This window comes from Caloenas nicobarica, chromosome 7 (genome assembly GCF_036013445.1).
Source record: "Caloenas nicobarica isolate bCalNic1 chromosome 7, bCalNic1.hap1, whole genome shotgun sequence".
NCBI lineage: Eukaryota > Metazoa > Chordata > Aves > Columbiformes > Columbidae > Caloenas > Caloenas nicobarica.
Genome location: NC_088251.1, coordinates 13,715,092 through 13,739,366, shown reverse-complemented (window position 1 = coordinate 13,739,366; position 24,275 = coordinate 13,715,092). Strand labels below are relative to the sequence as shown.

General features: G+C 50.9%; 4 protein-coding genes across 4 annotated transcripts in view; 1 reads left to right on the top strand and 3 right to left on the bottom strand.

The window, feature by feature from the left end:
- PDCD11 (programmed cell death 11) overlaps positions 1-2,728 on the top strand; it is a 28,641-nt gene extending 25,913 nt beyond the window's left edge. The window contains exon 36 of the mRNA XM_065639002.1: positions 355-2,728. Coding sequence (XP_065495074.1) covers positions 355-526 — 172 coding nt within the window. The 3' untranslated portion in view covers positions 527-2,728. The remainder of the gene's footprint in view (positions 1-354) is intronic.
- Positions 2,729-3,734: 1,006 nt separating this feature from the next.
- On the bottom strand, positions 3,735-8,749 carry CALHM2 (calcium homeostasis modulator family member 2). Its single transcript, XM_065639193.1, has 3 exons — positions 8,572-8,749; positions 5,739-6,714; positions 3,735-5,655 (listed from the first exon to the last, which is right to left on the bottom strand). Exons 2-3 carry the CDS (start codon positions 6,279-6,281, stop codon positions 5,239-5,241), a joined length of 960 nt encoding a protein of 319 aa, XP_065495265.1. The 5' UTR covers positions 6,282-6,714; positions 8,572-8,749; the 3' UTR covers positions 3,735-5,238.
- A 3,132-nt stretch (positions 8,750-11,881) lies between these two features.
- Positions 11,882-14,321, bottom strand: CALHM1 (calcium homeostasis modulator 1). Its single transcript, XM_065639432.1, has 2 exons — positions 13,773-14,321; positions 11,882-12,349 (listed from the first exon to the last, which is right to left on the bottom strand). Exons 1-2 carry the CDS (start codon positions 14,319-14,321, stop codon positions 11,882-11,884), a joined length of 1,017 nt encoding a protein of 338 aa, XP_065495504.1.
- A 5,868-nt stretch (positions 14,322-20,189) lies between these two features.
- CALHM3 (calcium homeostasis modulator 3) lies at positions 20,190-23,013 on the bottom strand. Its single transcript, XM_065639010.1, has 3 exons — positions 22,727-23,013; positions 21,589-21,844; positions 20,190-20,636 (listed from the first exon to the last, which is right to left on the bottom strand). The coding sequence occupies exons 1-3, from the start codon at positions 23,011-23,013 to the stop codon at positions 20,190-20,192; spliced, it is 990 nt and encodes a 329-aa protein (XP_065495082.1).
- Between the last annotated feature and the right edge of the window lie 1,262 nt (positions 23,014-24,275).

The following is a 24,275-nucleotide window of genomic DNA, read 5'->3' as shown; positions in this document are numbered from 1 at the left end:
AACAAAAATGGAGAAACTTTTCTTTTTTTCTTTTCTTTTTGAGAGTTGACCCAAGGAAGTTCAGCTTCTCACATTATGGATCCAGCCACATCCACTTGATGAATGCAGGGTCAAATACAGTGGCTGGATCTTAGTTTAAGTTGACCAGCAGCCTCAGAGTTCAGCAAGCAAATAGAAGGCTTCTACTTGGAGGTTTTGGCCAGTTATCAGGAATCTCTTTCTTCAAGCACCAGCACTTCACAGCAGGTTGAATGTCTCCCCTGACTTCCTGCTCTTTGTTCAAAGACAGGATACAGGGCTTGTGTTGAGTGCTGTCACCAACACAGTGATCTGAATCACTTTGGTTTCTTGCAGGGACATCTTTGAGAGGGTCATACACATGAGTTTGGCACCAAAGAAGATGAAATTCTTCTTTAAACGCTACCTGGATTATGAGAACAAATTTGGTACAGCAGAAAGTGTCCTGGCTGTTAAAAGAGCAGCACTTGAGTATGTGGAGACCAAGAGTTCCCTTGCTGACGCCTAAGTATTGCACAAGTAAAAGCAGAGAGACTCAGCGCTCCGTGCAGTGTGGGAACTGAGAGGTGTGGACTTCCACCGTGAGTGTCCATGGACAGCGAGTTTCTGGAGAGTGTTGGTCTATGACCAAACCAAACTGGAAAGAACCAATCAAAGGAAAAGATTTGAGAAATGTTTGCATCTTTGTCCAGATGTTACAAATAATCCTGGTCTGTTGATGACTTTGAAGACATGTTTTTAAATATAGACTGTTTTATAACGAATAGAAACATCAGCAATACCTGTTCTTTTTTCCTGCGGAAATGGTGCAGTTATGATCCACTATTTTTAGGTACAGTGATGTCTTAAAATTGATTTATTTCTTTGTCGAGATGCCAGAGAAGATTCTTGCCATTGGCTGAATTAACACTTTGAAAGATTTGTCGCAAGTGCCTTTGTACTCCTCACAATTGGCAGAGCAATGCAGAATTGTGGTATAGCTGAGGTTGGAAGGGACCTCTGGAGATCATCTGGTTCAAACCCCTGCTCAAAGCAGGGGTCAGCTAAACGAGGATGCTCAGGACCATGTCTGGTTTCATTTTGATTCTTCCAAGGATGGAAATTCCACAAGTTCTCTGGGGATCCTGTTCCAGTGTTTGACCACATTCACAGTAAAAAAAAAAAAAAAAAAGTGTTATGTTTAAATGGAATTCCTTGTATTTCAGTTTGTGCCCAATTCCTCTTGTCCTGTTGCTGAGCACCACTAAGAAGAGTCTGGTTCCACCTTTTCTGCACCCTCCTGTGAAATATTTATACACATAGATAAGATTTACCTTGAGCTTTCTCCTTAGGCTGAACAGCCCCAGTGCTCTCAGCCTCTCCTTGTATGATGGATGCTCCAATTCCATAATAATTTTCCTGTCCCTCTGCTGCATTCGCTCCAGTAAGCCTATATCTCTCCTGTACTGGGGAACCCAGTAGTGGACACATCGCCCCAGATGGTCTCACCACTGCAGAGTAGAGGGTAAGGATGACCTCCCTCTGGCTCTGATGGATCTCATGATCACAGCCATCTCTCATATCAATTGTCAGTGATTGATGACAGAAATAGTGATTTTTTTCAGTTGTGGTTGTGTTTTAAGATAAATCAATGAAGCAAAAGGAAAAAAATGTTTTTTCTGTGCTGAAAAAAGTCATCCCAATCTAACCTTGTGCTTGAAAAAAGCCAAGCATCATGGGTACTAAAGTAGGCTCTGTCGCTGGTGCCTTATGATCCATAGTCTTGTAACTCTCCAGTTAGATGTGGATGCGACATGTTTTAGTGATGAAGAACTGAAGGCAAGGGGAAAAGCAGGGTATGCAAACAGGTGTGATTATCCAATGTATACATGAGTGAGCGGGTACCCAGCTTTGAAATACCAAGCTTGAAGAGTGTTACTCATGGTAGGTGCTCTGACCACAAAATCAGAGCTCTGCAGGACCCAGCTGTTCTGCCTCTGTGAATGCCCAGTGCTGACAAGGCTGAATGATTCAGCGTTTAATTCATTCTCAAGTCTGTTGGGATCCAGAAACAACTCATTTCTCTTCTTGCCCCCAGGGAGAGCAGGGTACTGTACTCAGATTTTGCTTACTGCTCTTCTGGAGGAGGAAGCTGCTTGCAACATCCAGTAGCAGCTGCTGCTTTGTTTTTTAAGAACACAGCTGCAATGATAGTGCTTTTTGGGGGGATTAATTAGTTAAATAACAGATTATGTAAATAAACATTGCAATAGAAACCAAGATCCCTTTGAGGTATTATTTCTTCTTGACTCCTGGAACTATTACAGTCTCTGCAGTAGTCAGCAGGGAAAATGAAATACTGTGTCTAATTCTTCATACTGGAGCAATGTGGTTGGAACCCATCTTGCTGCTGGGAAGTGTGCCCTAATTGTTCTGCGATGGGGTTGTTTTCAGATGCTGGAAGAAAAGCAGAGGGAGAGTGAGCTCGCAGCCTGCGTGATGTGGCATGCCAGGGAGACAGGCAGCTCCATTTCCACCTTGGTGTTTTGGTGAGAGGCCTGGCCCAGTTGCTTGTGCTGGTGTGTAAAGCCACGTGGGCTGACATCTGTCACTGGGGAAGGATGAGCAACAGGGATAGCAGGGATGTTTGTGAGGATGCTGATGGGCTATGAGGGCCAGAAGCCCAGGGCTGTCTCAGCAGGGGCCACGCTCAGGGCTGCAGACAAGGAAAAAAAATCCCTATAATTGCTAACAAATATTTCTGAGTGCAGTGGCTTGCTGCACTCCTCGCTGTCAGCTGTCCACTCCAACTTGCCTCTCCAACAAAAGGAGGGAAAATTAACAAACTGGACAAGCCCTCAGCCCATCCCAGCACATGGAAAGTGGCTGGAGTTAAAGGAGAAGGGAGATAAACAGAGCGAAAACTGGTTTATGCTCATGGCTTATTCTTAGAATAAACAAATCCATTGTCAAGCATCATGTGTCTTGCCCCTTTCCTTCAAAGGAGGGGAGGAGAAGGAACTAGAGTGCAGGTGGTTCAAAGGAACAACGAGGACTATCAAGGAGGGAGGGAAGGAAGGAAGGAAGGAGAATGCTGCTTTGTTTCAGCAAGTTACTTTGTATCTGCCGACCTGTGTGCGGGGGCGGCATGCGCGTCTGCATGCTCGTGCTTGAGGGCCAAAGAGAAGAAATGCAAATGAACCCTCTTTCATCTCAAGTTAATGCAATTTCATTTAACTCACATCTGATCATTCCTGCAGATTAGTTGTTGGTGCAGCTGGTAGCCAAGCCTAAACCTTCCCACAAATGCAAGGGAAATCTGTAGAGAAGCTGAACCGGGGTCCTGCACTGCCTTGCCCATTAAGCAGTGTTCCAGTCTCTTAATGCAAGGGAGTACCCTCCAGCTCTCTCTTGTAAAGGGACATGTTTGTTAAAAGGTTTCTAAATATGTTTTCTTTGCTGCAATTGTATATCCTGCTATACAAGATGTTTGTTACTGACTGCAAAAATAACTAAAAAGCAGTGTTACTAACTTGTAATATGTGGTAATACTTTAAAACTTCACATTCTGGAGTCATTTGGATAGGAGAGGATCTGAATGTTTCATAGAAAGAAATAATAAGTTCCCAGTCCTTGAGTTCAAAGAGAATGTTAAATTATGCCTTTTGTGCCCTCGAAAAAAACTCAGAAGGCAATGAAAAATAACTCTCATTTAATAATTTATTTAAAATCTCCATGTGTGTAAGCCCCTCTGAGTTCTGTGGGTTTGAGTCATTTTTTGAACAATTTAAGGCTTTTCGGTAAACGGCACAGCATAAAAGGAAATTGTTCCTATAAAAAAACAGTACAAGTAGGAAAAACAAACTTCATTGTGCTGCTGACTCTTGAAACAGCGTTGGGTGCGTAGGGCTGGCCCTCAAGAGAAAAGGGACTGCACCGTGCCAGAGGAGCAGCCTTGAAGCCGCAGTCAGTGCAGCGTCACGGTGGGGACAGGACTTCTACACCTCTCTGGCTTTGCTTTCTCAGGGTACAACTTACTCTGTAAAAAAGACCATCCCCTGCAGAGACCATTTAAGGCAGTGGAAAGGGTTTAAGAAAGCTCAGTGGTAGGAGGATAGGGACAGGGCTGCTCTCCTCGTCCAGTTCCTACTGTCCCTCCTCATGGCAGGGCTGCAGTGCCACCGCAGCAGATGGGTATGTGTAATGTGGTCTTTTGGCTGGCAAGTTCCTCATCCCTTTTCCCTACAATGCTCCATTAATACAGCTAACTAACTATAATTATATAGTATATACACTATGTATATATATACATTTATGTAAAACTAATTCTGGTTGAGGTCTTGCTGCAACTTGCAACGCGAACAAGCGGGACTCTCGTCTGGCGGTTGGAGGACAAATGCAGTGAGCTGCAGGCAGCGGCGTGGCTTCCTACAGGTACTGCTTCCTCTGAGCCGCCACCTCGCCCAAAAGCTGTTCTGCTGATGATGCTGTCTTCTGGGTTTATAAACTCATGATTGTGACCGTTTGGGCTCATTAGAGATTGCCACGCACCTCACTAAGAACAAAACAAGCTTGGTGTCCTGCCCAGATTCCAACTTGGTAATTACAGAGTGTCTTTCTGAATACTGGGGATGTCGGTGATTCCTCCTGCCTTAGTCTCTCAGTTATTCGCTGTGCTGCTGTGTTACTGACCCATTCCTTCCCAGGTGCCATCGCATCCCCCTTGCCACAGGAATTTACCCACTGCTTCCTTCTTTTTCCTTGCACTGTGAAGCCCGTAAAGTACTCCAGGACCTGCCTGCACAACAGGTGCTGCACAACTGCAGAAGAAGGAATTGATGTCAATAAAACAAGTAGGTGTGCAGGGTGGCTGGGGCTAGCCCTGCCATGGGGCAGACAGATGGGACTGCAGGACTCATGGTTAGAAATGTCGTGTCTACCTCTTGCTCCCTGACGTTTCTGTTGGTGCATTAAAAGGCAGGGAGCACTGGAGGTGAAATGTGTGTCTGCTCTCTGCTCACTTTGGCTCTCTGAGAGCTGCAACGAGACATTTGTCTCCAAGGGAGAGGTTCTCCAGCTCAGTGTGTTGCTTGTCAGCCTCTACCTCGCGGCTGATGATCCCTATTTACCTGCTAAGAGAAGTAATTTTGCTGGGAGGAATATTCCCTGTGGATCCCTCAGCTGTGTACCGATACCGTTAGGCCTCCCAGGTGATCTGGGGAACCACTGCCAGCACCTGTCTTAGGAAGCCAAAAAGAGCATTTCGTGGCCTTCTGGACTTGGCCCATTCCCTTCCACCCCTTTGGCCCATTTGTGGAGCCTGCTGTAGAGGGGAAAGCCCTTGTTCTCCCGGTAGATGTAGACACCCGTGATGGCGTTCCACTGGGGGCTCGGCTGGACGCCCTCCACCGGGAACTCCTGCACCAGCTCCTTCTCCTCCTTGTCCAGGGCCACAAAGCCAAAGAATTGCTTCACATTATTTGCCGCCAGGATCCTGGAGTGGACCTCGGCGGTGCGGCGGAAGAGCTTGTCCTCGTTGGAGCGGTACTGGCCCCAGTAAGCCTCCTGCCGGTAGCTCAGCGGCGAGCAGCAATGCTTCAGGCACTTGGTGAGGAAAACCAGGACCGCGACAATGCCAATGAGCAGCCAGCCGAAGAGCTGAGAGAGAAGAGAGAGGCTGTGTTAGGACAGGGCGCGGTGGTTTTACCCACTCCGTGTGGCTTTCTCCCCAGCGTGCCTACCTGGGACTCGTATCTCAGCCTTCGTGTCACATCATCCCTGTACTTGGTGAGGTTTGCCGGCACGTCTTTACAGGGGAACCTGGCCAGCACCTCGGCCCCGTACTCAACTGGGAACTTGTCCAGGGAGGACGGCCTGACAAACTCGCTGAGGGCGCAGATGTAAGCCTCCCCACGCAGCAGCGAGATGACCGACCAGGTGACGGGCGCCACGGCTGCCCGGCCCATGATGGAGCCAAAGAGGAGGAAAGTGGCGGCAGTCGAGAAGTTCTTGGTGCCGCGCTTGTGGCACTCAGCCACCACGTTCCAGGTGTGGTTGTTCCAGATGACACCGATGAGGAAGAGGGCCAGAGCCGGGACGCCGATGGCAGCCAGCCCGTAGATGTAGTTGCGGGCAGGGGAGCAGGGGCAGTTGAAGGCGAAGACTGAGAAGAGCTCCTCGCTGCCCACCGTGCCCAGGGCCACCAGGCCATTGAAGATCATCACATCTTTGCTCTTGAAGAACAAGGAGAGGAAGCGGAAGTTCTCAGCAATGAGGGCGGCCATCTCGTCCTGGGGATGAGGGGAGGTGTGTCCTGCAGCAGAGGGCTGTGCTGGCCCACCTTCCAGCAACGATGGCGGGTGAAATGGCCTTGGGCAGGCTGATGTGCAAAGGGCTGCTCCAGGAGCACGACACCTTCACTGCCGTTGCTCCTGCCTGGCGTCCCAGCCTCTGGAAGTGGTTGCAGATACCAGGGATACTTCAAAAGGGGCCAAAGAGGGATTCAGCCTAAGCAGCGACGGAAATCTTGGTCATTTCAGTTTGTAACTAAACCAAGACCTCCAGAAGTGTTTCTGCAGCGAAGATTACCAACAGGACAGCTGTTTCTGCCCCTCTCATTTGCAGGTTTGTCGTCTTTCCTTCTCTTTGATTTTAGTCACCTCCCGCAGAGGCAATTACTGTCAGCGTCGCTGCTGGACACTTGATGATCTCCCAAGCCTGCAACGAAGGAGGACGCTGTGTTACTGGGGAAACTGGACCAGAGCACTGGTGTTGGGATGCGTCCCCAGCCCTGCTGCTGACTCATGCTAGCCCAGGCACACACAGCACTTGGGTGCTGGTGCTGCACTGCCTTAAAGGTGCTGTGTGTGGCTTTTACCTCCCTCTTTAGACCTGATGAGTTAATATTTAGTAACAGGCAAAGGTATGTCAGGGAGGCAGCACGAGGTGTTGTGAGATGGCTCAGCAGGTTTAGGGGCAGGGAAGTGGAGAGGATCAGACAGGAGCAGCCCCCACTGACAGGGGTGAGAGGATGCTCAGGGGCTGTTGCTACCAGCAAGAGAAGTTACTTTCTGGGAAAGAAGAGCTTATTTTGATGACCCAGGATCCAAACACCAAATGCCGATAGAGCTCCATCAGCAATTACATAGGTGTTTTTGCTAGGGCTAGGTGTGGCACTCCTCTCCCACAGCTGGCTGACATAACCATGCTGCCTGTCCTGGCTTGGCCTCGAACCACTGGTCTGAAATTGAGCCACTCAGCCTGCACACCTTGGTGCCAGAGATGCACTTCACTGCCCTTTGCCTGTGCAACTTTCCCCAGCCCCTTCTCCCAGTACAACACTGGTTATAATGGGATGTGTGCCTCGCTGGCACAGCTGGCCCTCAGCTGTGTGGACTGCAGGCGCTCAGGACCAAGTGAGGGAAAGCATGTGCCCTGATTTTTTTTAAGGACAGGGAAATAATTTGGCAGTGCATCTGTTCCCTCCGCAGTGATGCCAGCTCCCCCAAGCCACTTGCAAACAGCATTTAAATAATTTCTTAGGTAACTTTCCATCTGCGCCGCATCCCCACAGAGTTTCATCTCAAGCACCTTTCTCGCTCTGGGAACCCTCACTCATGTGACGAAACCCGCAGGCCTCAGGGTAACTGCCGTCATCAGGGTTTGCTGCAGACAGGAAGGACTCTGGCACCCAAATACCCGTCCCCGGTAGCCTCTGCAGGGCTGGCAGCATCGGGGCACACCCAGGGCTCCCAGGGAGCCTGACCCACAGCAGGGCTGCCCCGAAATCTGCCCCGATGCTGGCATCTCCCAGCCAGCGTGGGTGGAGCAGGGCTTCCCCTGGCCAACCCCAGCCGAGGGGAAAAGTCTGCAGGGAGATTCGTGCAGAGGAGGAAAAGGCACATTAATCCTTACAGTCTCTTGCATAAAGCTTGCTCATGCACTGTGCTTTAACTCACTGTTGTGCTTTGGTTCATCTGCTGCCCCACCGAATCCTGTTTCACCCCCTTCCTCTGTGGGGCAGTGGCGGGGAAAGGAGGCAGAAATGTGGCCTTTGTTACCTGCAGTGTCTAACCCGTGACAATCCCTTCAAAGTCACACGGTGATACTGCTGAGTTCAAACACAAGCAGCCCTTAATGTCTTCCTGCATCTTCCCAGTTTTCCATATGCAAAACTCCCTCGGCAAAGGAGACAGACCAGATGAAAACTGCAGCTATGTGACAGGAATCAGGCCCACAGCTCCGGCTGCTGCCGTTTGTGGTACCCCACATTTGCAGCCAGATGCTAAACCTGTGATCTTATTCTAGTGTGTGGGGTTCAAAAGCCTGTTATTAGAGTTACCAGCAAATAGCACTGATAAACAAGGCCCTGAGACCTTCCTGACAGAGCCTGGCAACCAGCAAAGCAAAAATAAAAGGAGGTGGCAAAGGGGAGTATGCCATTTTGCGGGGGGAGTTATCCTTTCTCTGCTTGGGGGAGGAAAATGTGTTTGTAGCAAGTCATTTCTTAGCAGCCTCTGTTAAAGTGTTTTCCCCAAAACAAGCATGAAAGCAAGAAAAAATGAAGTCACTTACTTGAAAAGTTGTTGAAACCAGTTCTGGAGCCTTCTCAGCTCCTTGTGTGGTTTTTGCTCCGGCTCTGGCTGTGGGGGTTTCCTGGCAGCGTGCGGGGCTGTACAGAAGTGGGGATGCAGCTGAGGTCAGGCTGATGGGCGAAGCAAAAGCTGATAAAAACAGCGTTAAGAGTTTGGCAGCTTCCTTTTTCAGTCTGCAACGCGCCCTTGGCTGTCGGCTTTTAGGAGGAGGGAGGAGGTTGTTCTAGGGCCCTGTGTTTGGGTGGGGCGAAGAGCAGGCGCTTGGCTTCTGTGGGGTGCAAGGCTGTGCCTTTAAAAAGAAAAAAAAAAAAAAAAAAGGAAAGGAAAGGCTGAGAATGAGTCACTGGAAAAAGCACATCGTCTTTTCAGACCCGTGGTGCAGCTGTGCAAAGTCTGGCTGGGACAGCCTGGGGTTTGCCTGGAGGACGGGAGCAGTGGGGTGCCTCGCTGGGATGCACAGGGGAAATGCCGGAACCCCCAGCTTGGGGAGTGGATGCAGCCCTCATGGTCCCACGGGGATGCAGTCGTGGATGGGAGCAGCCTTTGGTCCCTTGTGAAGGGGCAGGAACTGCTGCTTTCGTGCGTGGGAGCTGGCAGAACCAGCGAGGAAGACAAGAGCCTGGTTGGTTTTTGGAAGAAGCAGGAACCCACCATCATGAGCTCTGCAGGGCAGCTGGGTTTTCTTCTCACCACCTGGGACCCAGCAGCAGGGCTGCTGTGTGGGCTGAGCGGGGCTGGGGAGCCATGTGTGCAGGGCTGGGTGCAGGCCACGATTTGGCGAGCGCCACGCGTTCCTGCCCGGCTCGGCTTTTCCGCTCGCTGCTTCCTCAGCAGAGCGATGCCTGCGAGGCAGCTGAGCGCGCCTCACTTTCCCCTTCCGTTCCTCCCTCCTCTCTGCTGTCTGTCCCGTGGCTCCAGCTCCCGCCCAGCCTGTTGCAGAAGCTGGAGAGCCCCAGCCTCCTCCTCGCTGTGTCCCCGGGGTTAAACTCAGCCCTCCCAAGAAAATGTCTTCAGCACAGACAAATCTTCAGCAACACCTATGTTCCTCTCTGCCTGGAGCAAAGCTAAGCTCAGCCCAGCGTCAGCAGTTCAGCCAGGATTTCTGGGCTGAGTCCTCCTTCTTATCCCCAGATCTGGTGTCCCGGGTGGGTTTTTGCAGCTCGCGGGTGGCTGGGTGCAGTGCACCCCTTGGCACTCCCAAACCTCAGTGACTGCGTGGGGCTGACTCCTCTCCCACCACGCACCCACTGACTCGGCGAGGGGGCCCAGCGCTCGGGCTGTGCTCGGGTGCCGCTGGTAACCGGGCTCAGCACCAGGACTGCAGCCCAGCTGAAATCCCAGGGACTGCGTTGGGTTGCCTAGCGAGAGGTCACCTCCCAAAGGCGATGAAAGGTGGTCCCAAAACCCAGGAAAGAGAGGAGACCCTGCCTACTCTGCGGGGACTCTCTGTGACTGCTGAAATTGCTGCATGGGGGCAGAGCTCTGATCCTGAAAGTCTAAATTAAAAGTGCAAAAGCTTCTCTTTGCAAACGCACACTGTTTTTTTGCTATCTTAATGGCTCTGCGGTGGTGCCTGCTGGCCCTGCTTGCCATTATGGGGACTCTGAGTGCACCTTTGTCGCTGAGCCATTGACAGCGCTGAACTGCAAATAATAGGAGTGGAAACCGCCTTCATCTTTTAATCTCCTTTGCTTTGTAAATCAATTTTTTGTGCCTACTAATTTCTGGGCAGGTGCCTTAATTAAACTTTGAGGTGCGAAGATTAATGATAAATCTGTGTCATGCTTCTTTCTCTTGGGAGTCAGCTGGATTCTGCCTGCCCTTGACTATGGGCTTGTTAAGGCTTTCTTACAGCACCTCAGAGAATTTCCTCGTCATTTTGGCCCTTTGTTCTCTCCCCACAGCCTCTGTGGAGTTACACACCGATAATTAAGGTTTATGCAAACGACAGTCACCTCAGTTACCAGCCAGCCGTAATAGATTGGTTTGAACAAGAATGCGGCAGCAGAAATTTCAAGGCAATGAGCGTTTTGAAAGGGATGTGACGGGGGTAAAACTCGTCTCTCAAAAGGGATTTTGCTTCTGCGTATCAGTAATAAAATCAGGGCCACCGGGGGATGCTCTTCCGGGATGCGATTTCCATAGTCACCTTGAGGGCCTGCATCCTGTCACCCTCAGTTTCTGTGGAAATGTGCAGCCACCTGGTACTGTGTAGGGTTGGTGGTGCCTCCCCGGCTTCCCCTCCGAGGGCCAGGGCTGGCTCGCCACTGGCCACCGTGCACTGGCAAAGTGCCCCCTCTCATGTGGCCTCAGCACCGCAGGCTTGGCCCAGGGTCCCCCTAGTCCTTTTCATTGCATTCAAATAAAGAAACGCCAACAGCTTTTGTAAATAGCTTTTATAACCCTTTGTGCCTGAGCATAGAGTTTGAACAGTAATCCTGAGTTATTGATTTGGCTCCTTAAACAAACACCCGGGCAGGTTATTAACATCAGTCTTTGTGTCAGGGAGGAGTCGAGGTAAAATTGCAAGAACAAACTGTTCTGCAGCAAATTTGTGGCAGGGGGTCAGCCTGGCATCCATCCTCCATGCTGCTGAGTGATAATTGCTCTCCTCATCTAGACATGGCTTCAAGGAGCGTCTCTGTGGTCTCCCCATTGAACAGTACCTGTGATGCCAACAATGACGTTCCCATCACATGGAACACAACATGGCATGCCCCCTCACTAGCTTGTTGCTTGGGTCGAATTTAATTTAAAGCTTTTCTTAGCCTGGAAGATGTGTGTGTCTGTGGGGATGTAGTGTTTGGGGGAGTAATGGGGAGACTTTTCAGTTTCACAGCTTGGTTTGAGAAAGGGAGCCCCCAGCTTGTTTCGTCATCAGGGGATTTTTAATACTGACAAAACCCATGCATGCTGCCCAGTGCTGAGCACGTGGTAAAAGAAAGGAAGTTTCACACATCTCATAGTGTCTGTCTGTCCGCCACAACACAAACCTGGTACTTGGTGGTGCGGGACATATGGGAAATCGTGCTTTTCAGCATCCTGGGAGCTTGTCCATCATGGCCTGGGATAACTTAGTGCAAAACTCCTTGCTTGAATTACCAGTGCTGTAGGATTGGATGTGGGAGCAGATGGGATGGAAATGGCACCGCCGAGCCCTTTGGGTGCCAATCCCCCTGCAGCCCCCATGGCACTGCCCCTCGCCCCTACCCAGCTCAGATGTCCACCTGCCTGCCCTCTCTCCAGCCCCTCTCCCAAAAGCCTCTGCCTCTGCACAGCCCTGCGCCCCCTCACACCCGGCTGTAGTAGACAGCCATCTCCCTTTGGGGCGCAGGGGGGTGTGCGGGGGGCTGCCCTCCCCCTGCCCAGCCGTTGCCACTGGGGAGGGCAGGTGGGTGGAGGTGCAGAGGGGGCTTGCATCTGTGCCAGCTCTTCAGAGCTGTGTTCATGGTGCCCTGGTCAGTGATGCCCAGGAGCTTCTCGGCAGCTTCCCCAGCATCTGCAGGGGCTTTCCTGGGCAGGTGGCAGTGACCGGCTGTCAAGTCTGTGCTCATGCCCTCAAAGAACTGCTGGATGCAGACCTTGGCAAAGCTTCTGGCATGCTCCGCACACGTCTCGTCGAACAGCTTACGCTCGATATCGATGTAGTGGGACCAATACCTGCTCTTCAGGAAGGCAGCTTGGGTGAAACAGGGCCGGAGGGATCTGACCAAGAAAGCCAGCGTAGTTATCAGCAGCACGAAGCACCAGCCCAGAGCCTGCAGGGACGAGGGGAACCAAACCCATCACAGGCAGAACACGCACCCAGCACTTCCCACCAGCCAGCAGGAGCCCCTGGGCTGCAAATGAGCCTGGCTCCACTTTGAGTTGTTTGTCATTTTACTGCGTTTACATTGCAAACGCTGGACAAAGAGACCCAACGGTTAACATAAGTGCATCTGCTCTGAAATTTTGTTTTATTCACCCACATAGGCAGCACCTCTCTGCTTCTCACTGTGTATGGCATCAGCAGGCAGTGACCTTAAATAACACCAGACCGAATCCTGCACCCAGCCCTCAGTCCTGCCTCTGATACGACTGTGCCTCACTTGGGTCTAGGATAGTCTATGTCCTCTGACTCACAGCTAACGTTGGTCCAGATACTCCCCAGGTTTATGCATCTGTTTAACCCTTTTCCTGAGCTGTTGGACTAGGCAACATCTATCGTGGGTGAGCAGTGGCGACAGGCTCCCCTGTTCATGGGGTCTGACAGGAAGGGCGAGATGAGGGCAGAACCAGGACCGGTCTGTCTTGTTCATCATCGGTCTCAGCGCAGGCTGCTGCTGGGCTGTGCAGGCAGAGCTCACGAGGTGAACCCCGCTCTAAATACAGCCCCCTAAAAGTGTGCCTGGGAGGACGTGTCTGGGTAGCGCCTCTTGTTTTGCAGTTTCCAGTGCTTCCTGGCAGCTGGGAATGATGGTCTACCCAGGAAAATCTGCTTTTTGTCTTTGGAGAAGTTCCTGTGCCTCCATTTATTTTCTTAAATTGGGGATAATAACTCCTGTCTGCCCTAAGGAGGTCAGGGAGGGGAGTTGCTTTTAAACAGGAGTACATGAGTGACTAGAGTGGGTCAAACCATCCTGTCTCCAAGGTGGCCAGAAGCAGAGGGCCTGAGAGGAATTAAGCACAGGACAGGTGCTTAGTGGCACTTCTTCGTTTGTGGTTGCCTGAAGTGGTTAATAAACACGCTCTGGCTGCTTCCATGCAAGTAGCAGAGGCAAGTGGCATAGACGGTTACCAGCTCATTGTTTACACAGATTATAATAAGCAGCAAGAGCAACCATGAGCAACTGGTGAGTTACAGGAGGAGGATGACAGCCCACCAGCTAGCAAGTAACATCCACATCAGCTCCTTCTGAACTTGCTCTAAAAGAACCTCTGCATACAGCCTGCCCTGCAGTCCCGAGCTGGCCAGGAAGGAGGGGGGACTGAATTTTCAGGATGACCTACCGCTTCAGTCCCTACAGCACACTGGAGGCATAACTCCCCAGAGCTGAGTCTGAACATCTTGTACCCTTGTGAAATCACCAGTCTCTCCTCCTGCAGCTTCATTTTAACAAGGAGGTTCTCTCATGGGAAAAGCTAAGGCTGGCAGTGCCTAACCTAAACCACCAGTGAGGGCACAGCCCTGATACCTCTTACCTGAGAGATGCAGCGCAGGTACCTGACAGCCACTTCATTGGCAATGAGCTCCTGTCCATCATAGATCTCTTTGCAGGGGATGCGGGCGAGGACCTGCTTCATCTCCCCTTGGGAAAGGCTGGGGTGGCTGGCATTGCCCAGGGCCTCCACGGGCACCGAGGTGCAGAAGGCGCAGGTGATGCACTTGCCATCCAGCAGCGTCACTGAGACCCAGACCACCGGGGCGATCATGGCCCGCTGTGCCATGGAGCAGAACATGTAGCGCAGGACGGCTGGGTCCTTCCCTCTCTGGCCCCGGGGTCTCCTCCACTCCTCTGCCAGCATGGAGACGTTGTTGTTCAGCACAAAGCCCAGCAGGAACAAGATGAAGGGGGGCACCAGGAGGATGCCCAGCCCATAGACCAGGTTGTAGCTCGGCAGGCACGGGCAGTTGAAATCAAAGGCTGAGTATATCTGGGCGCTGGCAAGGGCCATGATCCCACAGATGCCATTCATAAAGGACTCCTGGTTGGACTGAAGGAATTGGAAGATCATCCGAAACTTGTCCATCTTCCCTTGATGTGATTCCTCCTCTCAACGGGGTCCAAGCTGTGGCCTTGGTTTACTTCATTCTTTCAACCTCCCTCTTCAAAGGTGGGCATCAACAAGCCTTTGTGCTGTTCACTGGTTCAGTCATGCACTCTTACAGCCCCAATATTTAAAGCAGAAGATTAAAACACTTTCTTTTTCTGCCGATTTGGCTGCTTTCAAAAGTTCAGAATTTGCTTCATCATGCTCTTCTTTGGATCTGTAGGACCTTGGTTGTTTGTGGTTTGCTGTCCTGGCTTTGTTCTTCTCCATGTCCTCATTTCTGCAGTTTTCTGGTCACCAGTGTCCTTGGCTGAAGGGTGCAGATGTTACCATGGCTGTGCCCTCCTCAGAGCAATGTGTGCACTGGGCAGAAAGGGGGGTTGGCTGGTCGGCCACAGTGAACCTGTTTGCAAATGCAGGAGGTGGATGCTCCTCCCAGGATGGAATGGGACGCCCCACCTTTGCCATACTGCACACAGGGAAAAGTGGGGCACCAGAGCTTTCCCTCTCCCTCCATGTCTGCATCACCACAGCAGCATTTAATGCAGGTGCCTCACATGTCTGCCAGCCCCCTGGTCTGTACCTGCTTCTGCTTTACTGGGAAATGCCTTTTCTCTGTTTTATTCTGCAGAGGGCATGGAAAAGAAAAGGAAAAGCAGAGGAAGGAGACATCAAGCTCCTGGTGCTCTGGGATGTTTTATCTGTACTGCTGAATTCTGTTATTCACTCCTCTCCATCCTACAAATGTCCATTTTTCAGCCAGACTTACAAGATGACACTTGTAGCTCCTTGGTTTTCACAGCCCTGTGCCCTCAGGGCTTGCTAAAATATCCTTTAAAACCTGACTCAAACAGTCTGGTGACAGCCAGAGCCACATGGTGATTTTCCTGACTTTAGGGCTGGAGAAAAACAGGCAGAGAAAGGAGAGAGGGCTGCAGGATCAAGGGTGCAGAGAATGAAACCTGCTCCCCAGGCAGGTCCTACTGAAAGCATCAGAGCCCCGGATGCCTCTGCTTTCTTGGGAGATGGTCCCTGCCCAGCAAGGCTCTGAGATTCAGGTTTTCCCCTGAGATTTCTTCCTTTCACCTACTTTCAATGAGCGTTTCTGAAGGGCTTGAGTGTACTTTCCTCTAAATGGCAGTGAGAGAGGCTAAACAGTCTTCTTGCAGCTGTCTCTTGTGGGTATAATCCCAGCCCCTGGATAAATTTGGGATGTGCAGGAACTGGGAATACAAGGAGGACATGCAAGTCCTGCCAGTGACCTCCCTGGCCCAAGGGCAGCTGCTGTCCCCAGAGGTTTCCCAGCCATACCAGATGACCTGCAGGCATGGACTGTGCAGAACCCTTCCTGCCCATCAGGCCAACGGGTACTAGCAGCCCTGGGGACTGAGAGTGGAGCGGAGCTGCTGCTCCTCTGAAGATCACTTGAATCCTGCCAGGAAGGGCAGAGCAAGGACTACCTGAGCGAGCAATGTGCATGCATTTTGCAGGAGGGGCTGGGGCTGGGATTTGGCCATATGCCTTGACTTGAGGCTAAGGCATCCAAGGGCACGTTTCCCATGCAAACAGTGCATAGAGCAGGGAGGGTTGAGCTAGGTGGGTGCTGGACTGACTGGTCTGTAGAGCATGGGATTGCTGACAGCTTAGCCATACCACTTTACCTGGGCTTGTTAATTTGGTAGAAACACCAGGTGATCTGGACCCAAGAGGACCTGAGTACCTGCATTGCCCTCCCTGCTCTTTGCACACCAGGAGCAACCTGGGCAGAGCCAGGTCAGGTCTGTGGTGGACATGTCCCACGTGTTGATACTGGGGTGCAAGGTTACCCATCGCTTCCATCCCTTTCCCCTTTCACAAGGGCATGGCTCAGTTCAGTTCATTGCTGTCAGCTCTGCAGACCTGGGGAGCTCTCTGCTGCAGAGATCCTGTGCACAGTAGCCAGCATGGAGCCAACCAGATGGACTCCTCCCCAGCTTGCCAGAAGTGAGACAAACACTAGTGAGATGTGATAGCTATGTTTGCGCCAGGCTTAGCTCCTACAGCACAAACCTGAAAGAAGTGGATTGTCTTGGCGGTGCTCGCCTGCATCTCTGTTCCCAGTTCACAGAGAAGCTTTGACACACTAGGTTGCTCCCTCAAGCTGGCCAAAAAATGGGGGAATATTGGGACTACAACTGGCCATAAAGCACGCGGTTACAGAATTAACTACCAGCAAGATGTTCAGTCCCTCTTGTCCAGGACTCACCAGTGCTGTTGACATGAGTGTCAACATAGATCTGACTGTCTGGGCATCAATGTGGCTGCATTGGTGTCTGTGAGACACATCACCAAGGCAAGCTGTGCATAGGTGGGTGGCGTACAGGAGACACTTTTCCTCACGGTTTTGCAGTGTGTCAGTAGCAGAGGTAGGAAGCCAAACCAGGTGTTTTGACCATTAGTCAGTGCTGCACTTTCTGACGTCTCCCCTGCACCAGCCCTGGGACTCGGTTGACAGTGTCAAGTTCACTCTGAGATGCCACCACAGAGGTGAGCACAAAGCACGTGGGCAACACCTGGGCAGTGTTAGCTCTGCCTGCTGTGGAGAGGTTAATTGCATGATCTCATCAAACAGGAAGAGATTTGGCTGCATGAATATAGATGAGGCTTATTGTATTGCTGGCTGAGAGCTCAGGCTGGCTTCCCTGTTCACTTGGTGAGTGTGGCTTTCTGAAGGGCAGTTCACAGCAAAGCATGTGTGAATCAACTTCATAAAACGCAGAGAGCTTTTTGATCTCCAGGAAAACTCTGCCTTTCATTAAACATGAAGGAGGGGTCTGAGCTCGCTTGGTGTGCAGCACTGGCCATTCTCATTGAAGCCAACAGTAAGTCAGTGGGATTCAAACCAGAATAGAAGCCAATGCCTGGGTCTTTCTTTCTGTGTTGCCTGGTTAGGGAGGACCTTGTTTTCGTCAGTTTGCTAACAGAAAGTTCACTCCAACTGATTTGCAAGAGAAGACAGAGCTGGTGTTTCTTCCCACAATCCCAGCCTGCTCGTGCTTTGGAAACGAGATTCTGGGAGAGAAGATACATGCCCAAGTCTCTCCCAGTGTGGCATCCTGCACCTGGATGCCAAGACAGGCACCAAGCCAGGGAGTCGGGGAGACCTTTTTGTGTACCAGTCAATATAGCATATAGACATGAGGGACAGGAAAACAGTCACAATTCCAATCAGGAGAGTTGAAGACTGGAGAAGCTGTTTCTGCAGTCAGCCCTGCTGTTTCCCAGGCTCTTGGCAGGTGAGGATCCCTGAGCATGTCAGACACGCCTGTAGGTCGGGCATCAGACCGGTCTCGAGAGACAAAGAGCTGCTGAAAATAATGAACAAGCCTCTCTGCTCCTACTCTCACAAGAGGGTGCACACTCTTAGCAGATCTGGTGGGAAGGAACCTCAGGAGATCATCTGGTCCAACTATTCTGCTCAAAGAACACTCATGGACACATCTAATTGGGTTGTGAATATCTCCATGGATGGAAGTGCCACAATCTCTCTGGGCAGCCTGTTCCATCACCTTCAAAGTAAATAAGTGTTTTCTTTGGTTTAAATGGAATTTCCTGCATTTTAGGTTTGTGTCTGTTGCCTCTTGTCCCATCATGGAGTGCCACAGACAACTTACCACTGTGGAGAAGAGTTCTTCTCTGTCTTCAAAGGGCAACACAGCATGGGACTCAGGGAGGCTGGGAGGGATGAAGACCCACAGGTCCATCCAAGTGGAGCTACACTGTGACCAGACTGACCCTCCCAGCAGTGTGTGAGCCTTGCAGACCTGCAAAAGCCTATGGCAGCTCCCTTAAATCATCTGTTTTTCTCCCTCCTGATACAGATAACAAAGCTGTTCCTCTTCCCCTTTTTTGCATTTCATATTTTGTGGCCACTCTTGGGTGACTTAAAACTTGAGAACATGGAAAGCAGCTTGCAAAGCGAAGTGGCAGACCTCTGCTCTGAGCTGATTAGGAAAATAGCCAATTTGGTTAGTGTGGAGTGATGAGTCTGACCTGAGTCTCAGCCTGAGATTTGTGATGTCATGTCCAATAAAAGTAATCCAGAGATGAAATTCAAAGTGCAATGCTAGTTTCATAAAGATAGCTCAGAAGCTCCCTGGACCTAAAAAGCTCCTGGTGGAAGACCTCTGTGTTATTCCTGAACGGCACAGGCCACAGCCAGGATTGTGCCCTCTCTGAGCACGTACAGTGGAGCTCATGGATTCAGCCCGAGCTGATTTTGCCATGCAAATAAGAAAAATTCTGCAGCCCATCCCTCTGCACCCCACAGTTCCTGGCTGGACCCTGGCTGGCAGAGGGGTGCAGCTGCCCACACGTGGGCCATGGAGTTGTTTGGCCTCCCTGTGTTTTGCCAAACATCTCCTCCCTCCCTGACCCTGTGCACACAAACATCCTGGGGAGGAGGTGACCCACCTCCCAGCAGCTTGACGAGTTAATTTGGGGGACTAACATGTGTTTTCAATTTGATCATTCATTTGGGATTTAGTCACAAAGTGGTGGCAGGTTTCTTTGCCCCTTTCCCACCCTCTTCTTTCCTCCTAGAGGCCCTGCTTGCCCCTCCATCCGTGCACAGCCAAGGAGATGTTTCTTCTTCCCTCCCTCTCCTCACAGCCCCTCCACCTTGCCCCCCACACTCCCAGGGACAAAGTGGGCATCAGTACGAGCCTCAGCCTAGAGAAATATATGTGTCTGTACAGGGTTAGTTTGCAGTAAAGACTTTAATGCATCCAAGCAGCAATGCTGAACAGAAATATCAGTCAAACAGGCACCATGGTTGGCACCATCTACAACAGGGCATGGAAAAAGGTAGATAAGAAAGTAATTAGCATTAGAGGCTCAGAGATAAGGTTACATTCGAACAGTTTTGAAACTAAGGATGGAAATGCCCAACTAGGTGATGCAAGGATGAGCCTCTGGATAGATTGGTTTGTACTAAATCTAGTAGGGGACTGTTTAAAATCCAGGTTGAGCCTTCTCCAGCAGAGTCAGCATGTCCTTTCCATGGCCCAATCCTAGTACTTAGAGCAGCCACCTGAACCCCAGCACAGTCGCCTGGCTCCGGGTATGTCATGCAAAGGCTCCATCTCCTTTTTCTTCTGCAAATCCAACCCAGTCCAGGGACACTTATCCAGAGGTATCTTCAATTAAATTTGTGCTGCTCCATGAGTTTCAGTGTGTTGCCATATTTTGTTTTGAAAATGCATGGAAGTATTGAGGGGTTGTTAGAGGGAGGCTGAACAGTTTGGCAGTCAGGCTGGGGGCAGCCAGAGCGCTCAGAAGGCAAGACATAGGAGGTGGTTTTGCCTTTTTGAGTAAACATGGTGGTGTGGTACTAAAAGAGTTGCCAACTAAATTATTCCAGTGTCAGCACTGCTAACTTCCCGAACCAGGTTTCACTGAAATGGGTAAGAGCTCCTCACGCCTCTGTGAAGCTGCTACTCCAGTTGGTTTGCATGCGCAGTCAGATGTTGCTGCTGTGGTTAAATCTTTCCTTGAGCCAGAAGGGTTTTATCGCAGCTGTAAGGAGCTGCAAACTCTGATATGACAAAAGCTCTACGCTGAGCCCTTGTTTGAGAAATGTTGTTAGCAGTGACTGAGTCTGGGACATTTGGATCTTAAGTGCTGGGCATCACTAGTTTATTTTGGAGGTTTTGCTAGGCCTGCCCTGGAGCTGAGCCCTTGGGGTTGGGGTTTTGAAGGAAGATGTGGGCACCACTGTTATCTATCTGTTGGTAATTGCTTCAGGCAGATACATGACAGTGTCCATTCAGTGTCTGCAGGATAAAGCTCCCTTTACACATTGATGTGCTAGGGCAATTTGGAGTGGGTACCAGGGCTGTCTGCCCAGGGCAGAAGGGATCTCTCTCGCCCCAGGGGATGCCTCTGGGTCGCCTGGCAGACATCCAAGGGAGGCTTCTCATAGTACCACATTTTCAGAAGTTTATTCACCTGGTCCTGATTGGTGATGCCTCGGAGAAGATCTTCCTCTCCTTCAGCCCCCTCTCCCACCTCAGGCAAGCTGAAGCTGTGCAGTTTGATCTCTTTCCGCATGCTTTTGAAGAAGTGGAGGATGCACTTGTGAGCAAAGAGCCGGCTGTGCTCACAACAGGTTTCCTCAAAAATCTTCTGCTCGATGTCAATGTAGTTGCTCCAGTGTTGTGCCTGCAGGAGGGCGGCCTGATTGAAGCAAGGTTGGAGCCAGCGGACGAGGAAAACTGCTATGATAAGGATCAACAAAACGCTCCAGCCAAGTGCCTGGGTGATAAGAAATAAGCAATGGAGCAGGAGCAAGACAAGCACAAGGACAGGCAGGAGCTGTTTGCCTGTATCTCTGAGACAGGGGATTTGTGCGGCTGGAGGGCAGATGTGGCATATCTGACTCCTGTCCTTGATCTGTTCCTGAAGCCCAACGCCCCTAAACTGAACTCAGAGGGTCAGTATAATCTCCTCACAGTGAATATAAGACATTTATCTGTGCACCAATAGCTCAGTAGAATAATGTTTGCAAAGTTAGCCCAGAGCAGCCAGGCATTTGCTTTGGGCATGGGAGTGCCCCTGGGGAAGGGGACTTCAGTGCTCTCCTCTTGGCACTCCAGTGATGTTCACCTGCCACCTACACCAGCTCCAGGGCCCAGGAGGCCCTTCAGCAGGGTAAAGACAGACATGCAGCTCCCTTTGGTAAGAAGGAAAGGCTGGTTTTCAATGCACTCCCACTGGTCCTCATTCCGGACCTGGCACTCCCACACCAGGAGCAGGGACCAGCCAGGGCTCCACTCCCCATTGTGTCCTGTTGTCCTGTTGTTCCTGAGCAAGCCGCTTTTGTCTGTCTCAGCTTGTGCTGTCCTTAAAACAGCAGGTCCTATCTCTGAGGTTAGCAGTTAGAATGGTCTTCTGACACTGGACAGGGCCTTAGGAGACACATTCCTTGCAACCTGCTTTTTATTATATGGGTTTAGAAGTTGCTGGCTCTTCTAGAAACAAAGTTCTGTTAATTAAACCATCCTTTATTTCCTTCCTTTTCTCTACCCCCATGACTCTTGAGATGATCACTGAGGATGGCTGTATTTTGGGGCATAAACAAGCAAAAAGCAGTCTTGCTCCGAGCCTGACCATCGTGAAGCTATGACAAATCAAGGAAGAGCAGGGGCAGATGACACGTGCCCTGGGCATATCACCGACACGGGGAGCTCTGCTGGCAGTGACCTACCTGGGACCAGCAGCGCAGGTACCTGGTCACTGCCTTGCGGGACGTGTTGTTCCTCATGAGTTCGTCATCCTTGCAGGGCACTTTGGCCAACAGCTGCCGCACCTGCGCCAGGCTGGTGTTGGCGAAGCCCACAAATTTCTCAGGATCCACAGAGCTGCTGAAAGCACAGATCAGGCATTTGCCATCCAGTAGGGCGACTATGATCCAGATGACAGGGGCAACAATGGCTCGCTGCATGATGGAGGAACACATGTACCTGAGGCAGGAGAGAGACAAGTGAGTGGGTAAATGCTGGGAGCTTTCTCCTCATCCAGAGCCTTGATGGACACAGGCTGCCCTATGCCGAACAGTCCTCCTGGAGCCAGGGAGCTGACTTCCAGGACTGTCCCCAGCACTACTCCAGCTAATGCCTCTTCTGCTCTGGGATCAATTTGTTGGTGCTGTATCAATGCACAGCAGTGCTCTGCATGCTGCCTGCATTTGATGCGGTGCACAGTCCTCTCATGATACGCTTGTCTCAGCTGTATGCTTATGTCTTCCATGCAAAAATCCTTGTCAGCTCTCCCTTGTCTTCTTCATTCACTCTTTATTTTCTCATCAGCTCAGTTTCTACCTGGAAAATAACTTTTCTCTGCAACCTTTCTTGCCCCACTCTGCCAACCTGTGCAGTGGGAAAAACTTTGTATGTATAATAACAGAATGAATGTGATTCTGCCCTCCCTTCCACCAGTGTAAGTCAGTAAAAACTCAGCTGAAGGGAGGGAAATCATAAGGCTCTTGATAAAGAATGACCATGAAGGAAGTGCCATTCTTTCTGCACATTCAGGTGCCTCATCTGCTTGCACGTGTGAGCCCCAGGAGAAACCCTGAGTGTCCATCAAAGGGCAGGCATCAATGCAGTTTTCCAGGGTGGCAGCATTTAAAAAAGTCAGCGTTGAGGCTGGGGAGGGGACAAGGCTCTGCCTTCGCTTCTGCTGTGGTCACCTGGGAAGCACATACCGTGCCCTTGCCCCTCTAGCCTCACAGGGAAGGGTCTCAGTTTAGAAGAAAATGAGTTACCAGAAGGATGCAAGATACAGAGGTGAGACAGCTAAGCAGGAGGTGAAAGCAGGGACACTGCTCCTGGAGCAAACCCCACCTGATGACAGCGAGGTCCTTCTTTCTGCGCCCCTGCGGTCGCCTCCACTCCTCCAGCATCACCAGAGACTGTCTGTTGACGATGAGGCTGCACAGGAAGAGGGCGACGGGGGGTACGAACATGATCCCCAAGCCGTATGCCATATTGTACCAGGGCAGACAGGGGCAGCTGAAGTCAAAGCAGATATATATCTTTATGCTAGCCAGGGCTAACAGCCCACAGATCCCATTCATTACAGACTCCGAATTGGACTGGAAGTACTGGAAGATTGTCCGGAAACGGTCCATCGTGTTCGTTCAGCTAAGAGTGATCCTCCTGGGAAATCCCTGGGCTGCTTGGCACAGCCTGTCCGGCTCTGTCCCTGCTGATGCTGGGGGGTGGGGGATGCGGCTCAGCCCACGGTCGGTCAGGGCAGGAGGATGGGGATGGAAGAAAGCTCCTGTGGCAGGACAAAACCCTGTCCTGGGGCTTCCTCACTGGCACGTGGCTTTCACAGGTGTCTTTCACCCAGTGCTTATCTTCTGGGGCGGTTGGTAGCTTTTCTAGGTGAGCAGATGGATACAGCCTCCAGCAGCTGTTTTTTCTACCTTGTTTTTCAATTTCAGGGCTGTCCCACATGCCAACCAGCGAGAGCCTCTGGTAGCACTAGGTCCCTCCCTCCCTCCCGGAGATGCTACCTCTCAATGGAGAACTATTGGTTGATGCCTGTGAACTGCTGTCTCTGCTGACTGAGGGCTATTGAGCAATTGATTGGCTGGGAAAAAAAACCCAGGCAAGTCAAATGAGCTCATCTGTGTTACTGCTGCTGCCCTGTTTCTTTTTGGTGAAGCACATCCCCAGCCTTGAGCAGGGCGAGGTGGGGTGGGGAGCACACACCTGGCTCCGAGCATGCCACATCACCGGAGCTCACATTTCCCTATGAAAATGGGCTGAAAGGACCAACCCTTCAGTCAGACAGCTGTGAGAATCAATAGCTTTCAAAGCCTGGAATGACACTTTGGGGCAAAGGCTGCTTTTGGCAACACATTGTACACGTACCATGACATTTGGACCATACCTACATCCATGTCCAAGGCCCTTGCACTGATGATTCTTGTACCCCACCAGAGGGCACAGTGAAATCAGAGCAGCTGGCTTATATGTCCCATGGGACTGGATTATCATCTTCTGTCCACTTTAAATATCACAGAGACAATTCCTCTTTTCCTCTCAAAAGTTTATGTTACAGATAAATACAGCTTGTTGCCACACAAAGAAGCATGTTTTTTTTTCTAATGTATTCAACATCATTTTCTTATCCCCAGCTTTCCTCTGAAAATATTTTCAGATTTCTTCTCAGCTCAGGTTTCCACACCTGTTCAGAAAAGTGGGGAAAAAAGGATATTATATTTACTTATTTTGTTAAAAGAGAGAGAAACCATCTCGACCAAAGTACAGTTGCTGCCAGCACTGAGATTTCTGCCTACAGCAGCTCCCGTTGCAGGGCTGGTTGCCTTGACAGGATGGCACCGAATTGTGCAGCGGGGAGGGGGACCTGTAGTTGTTCACA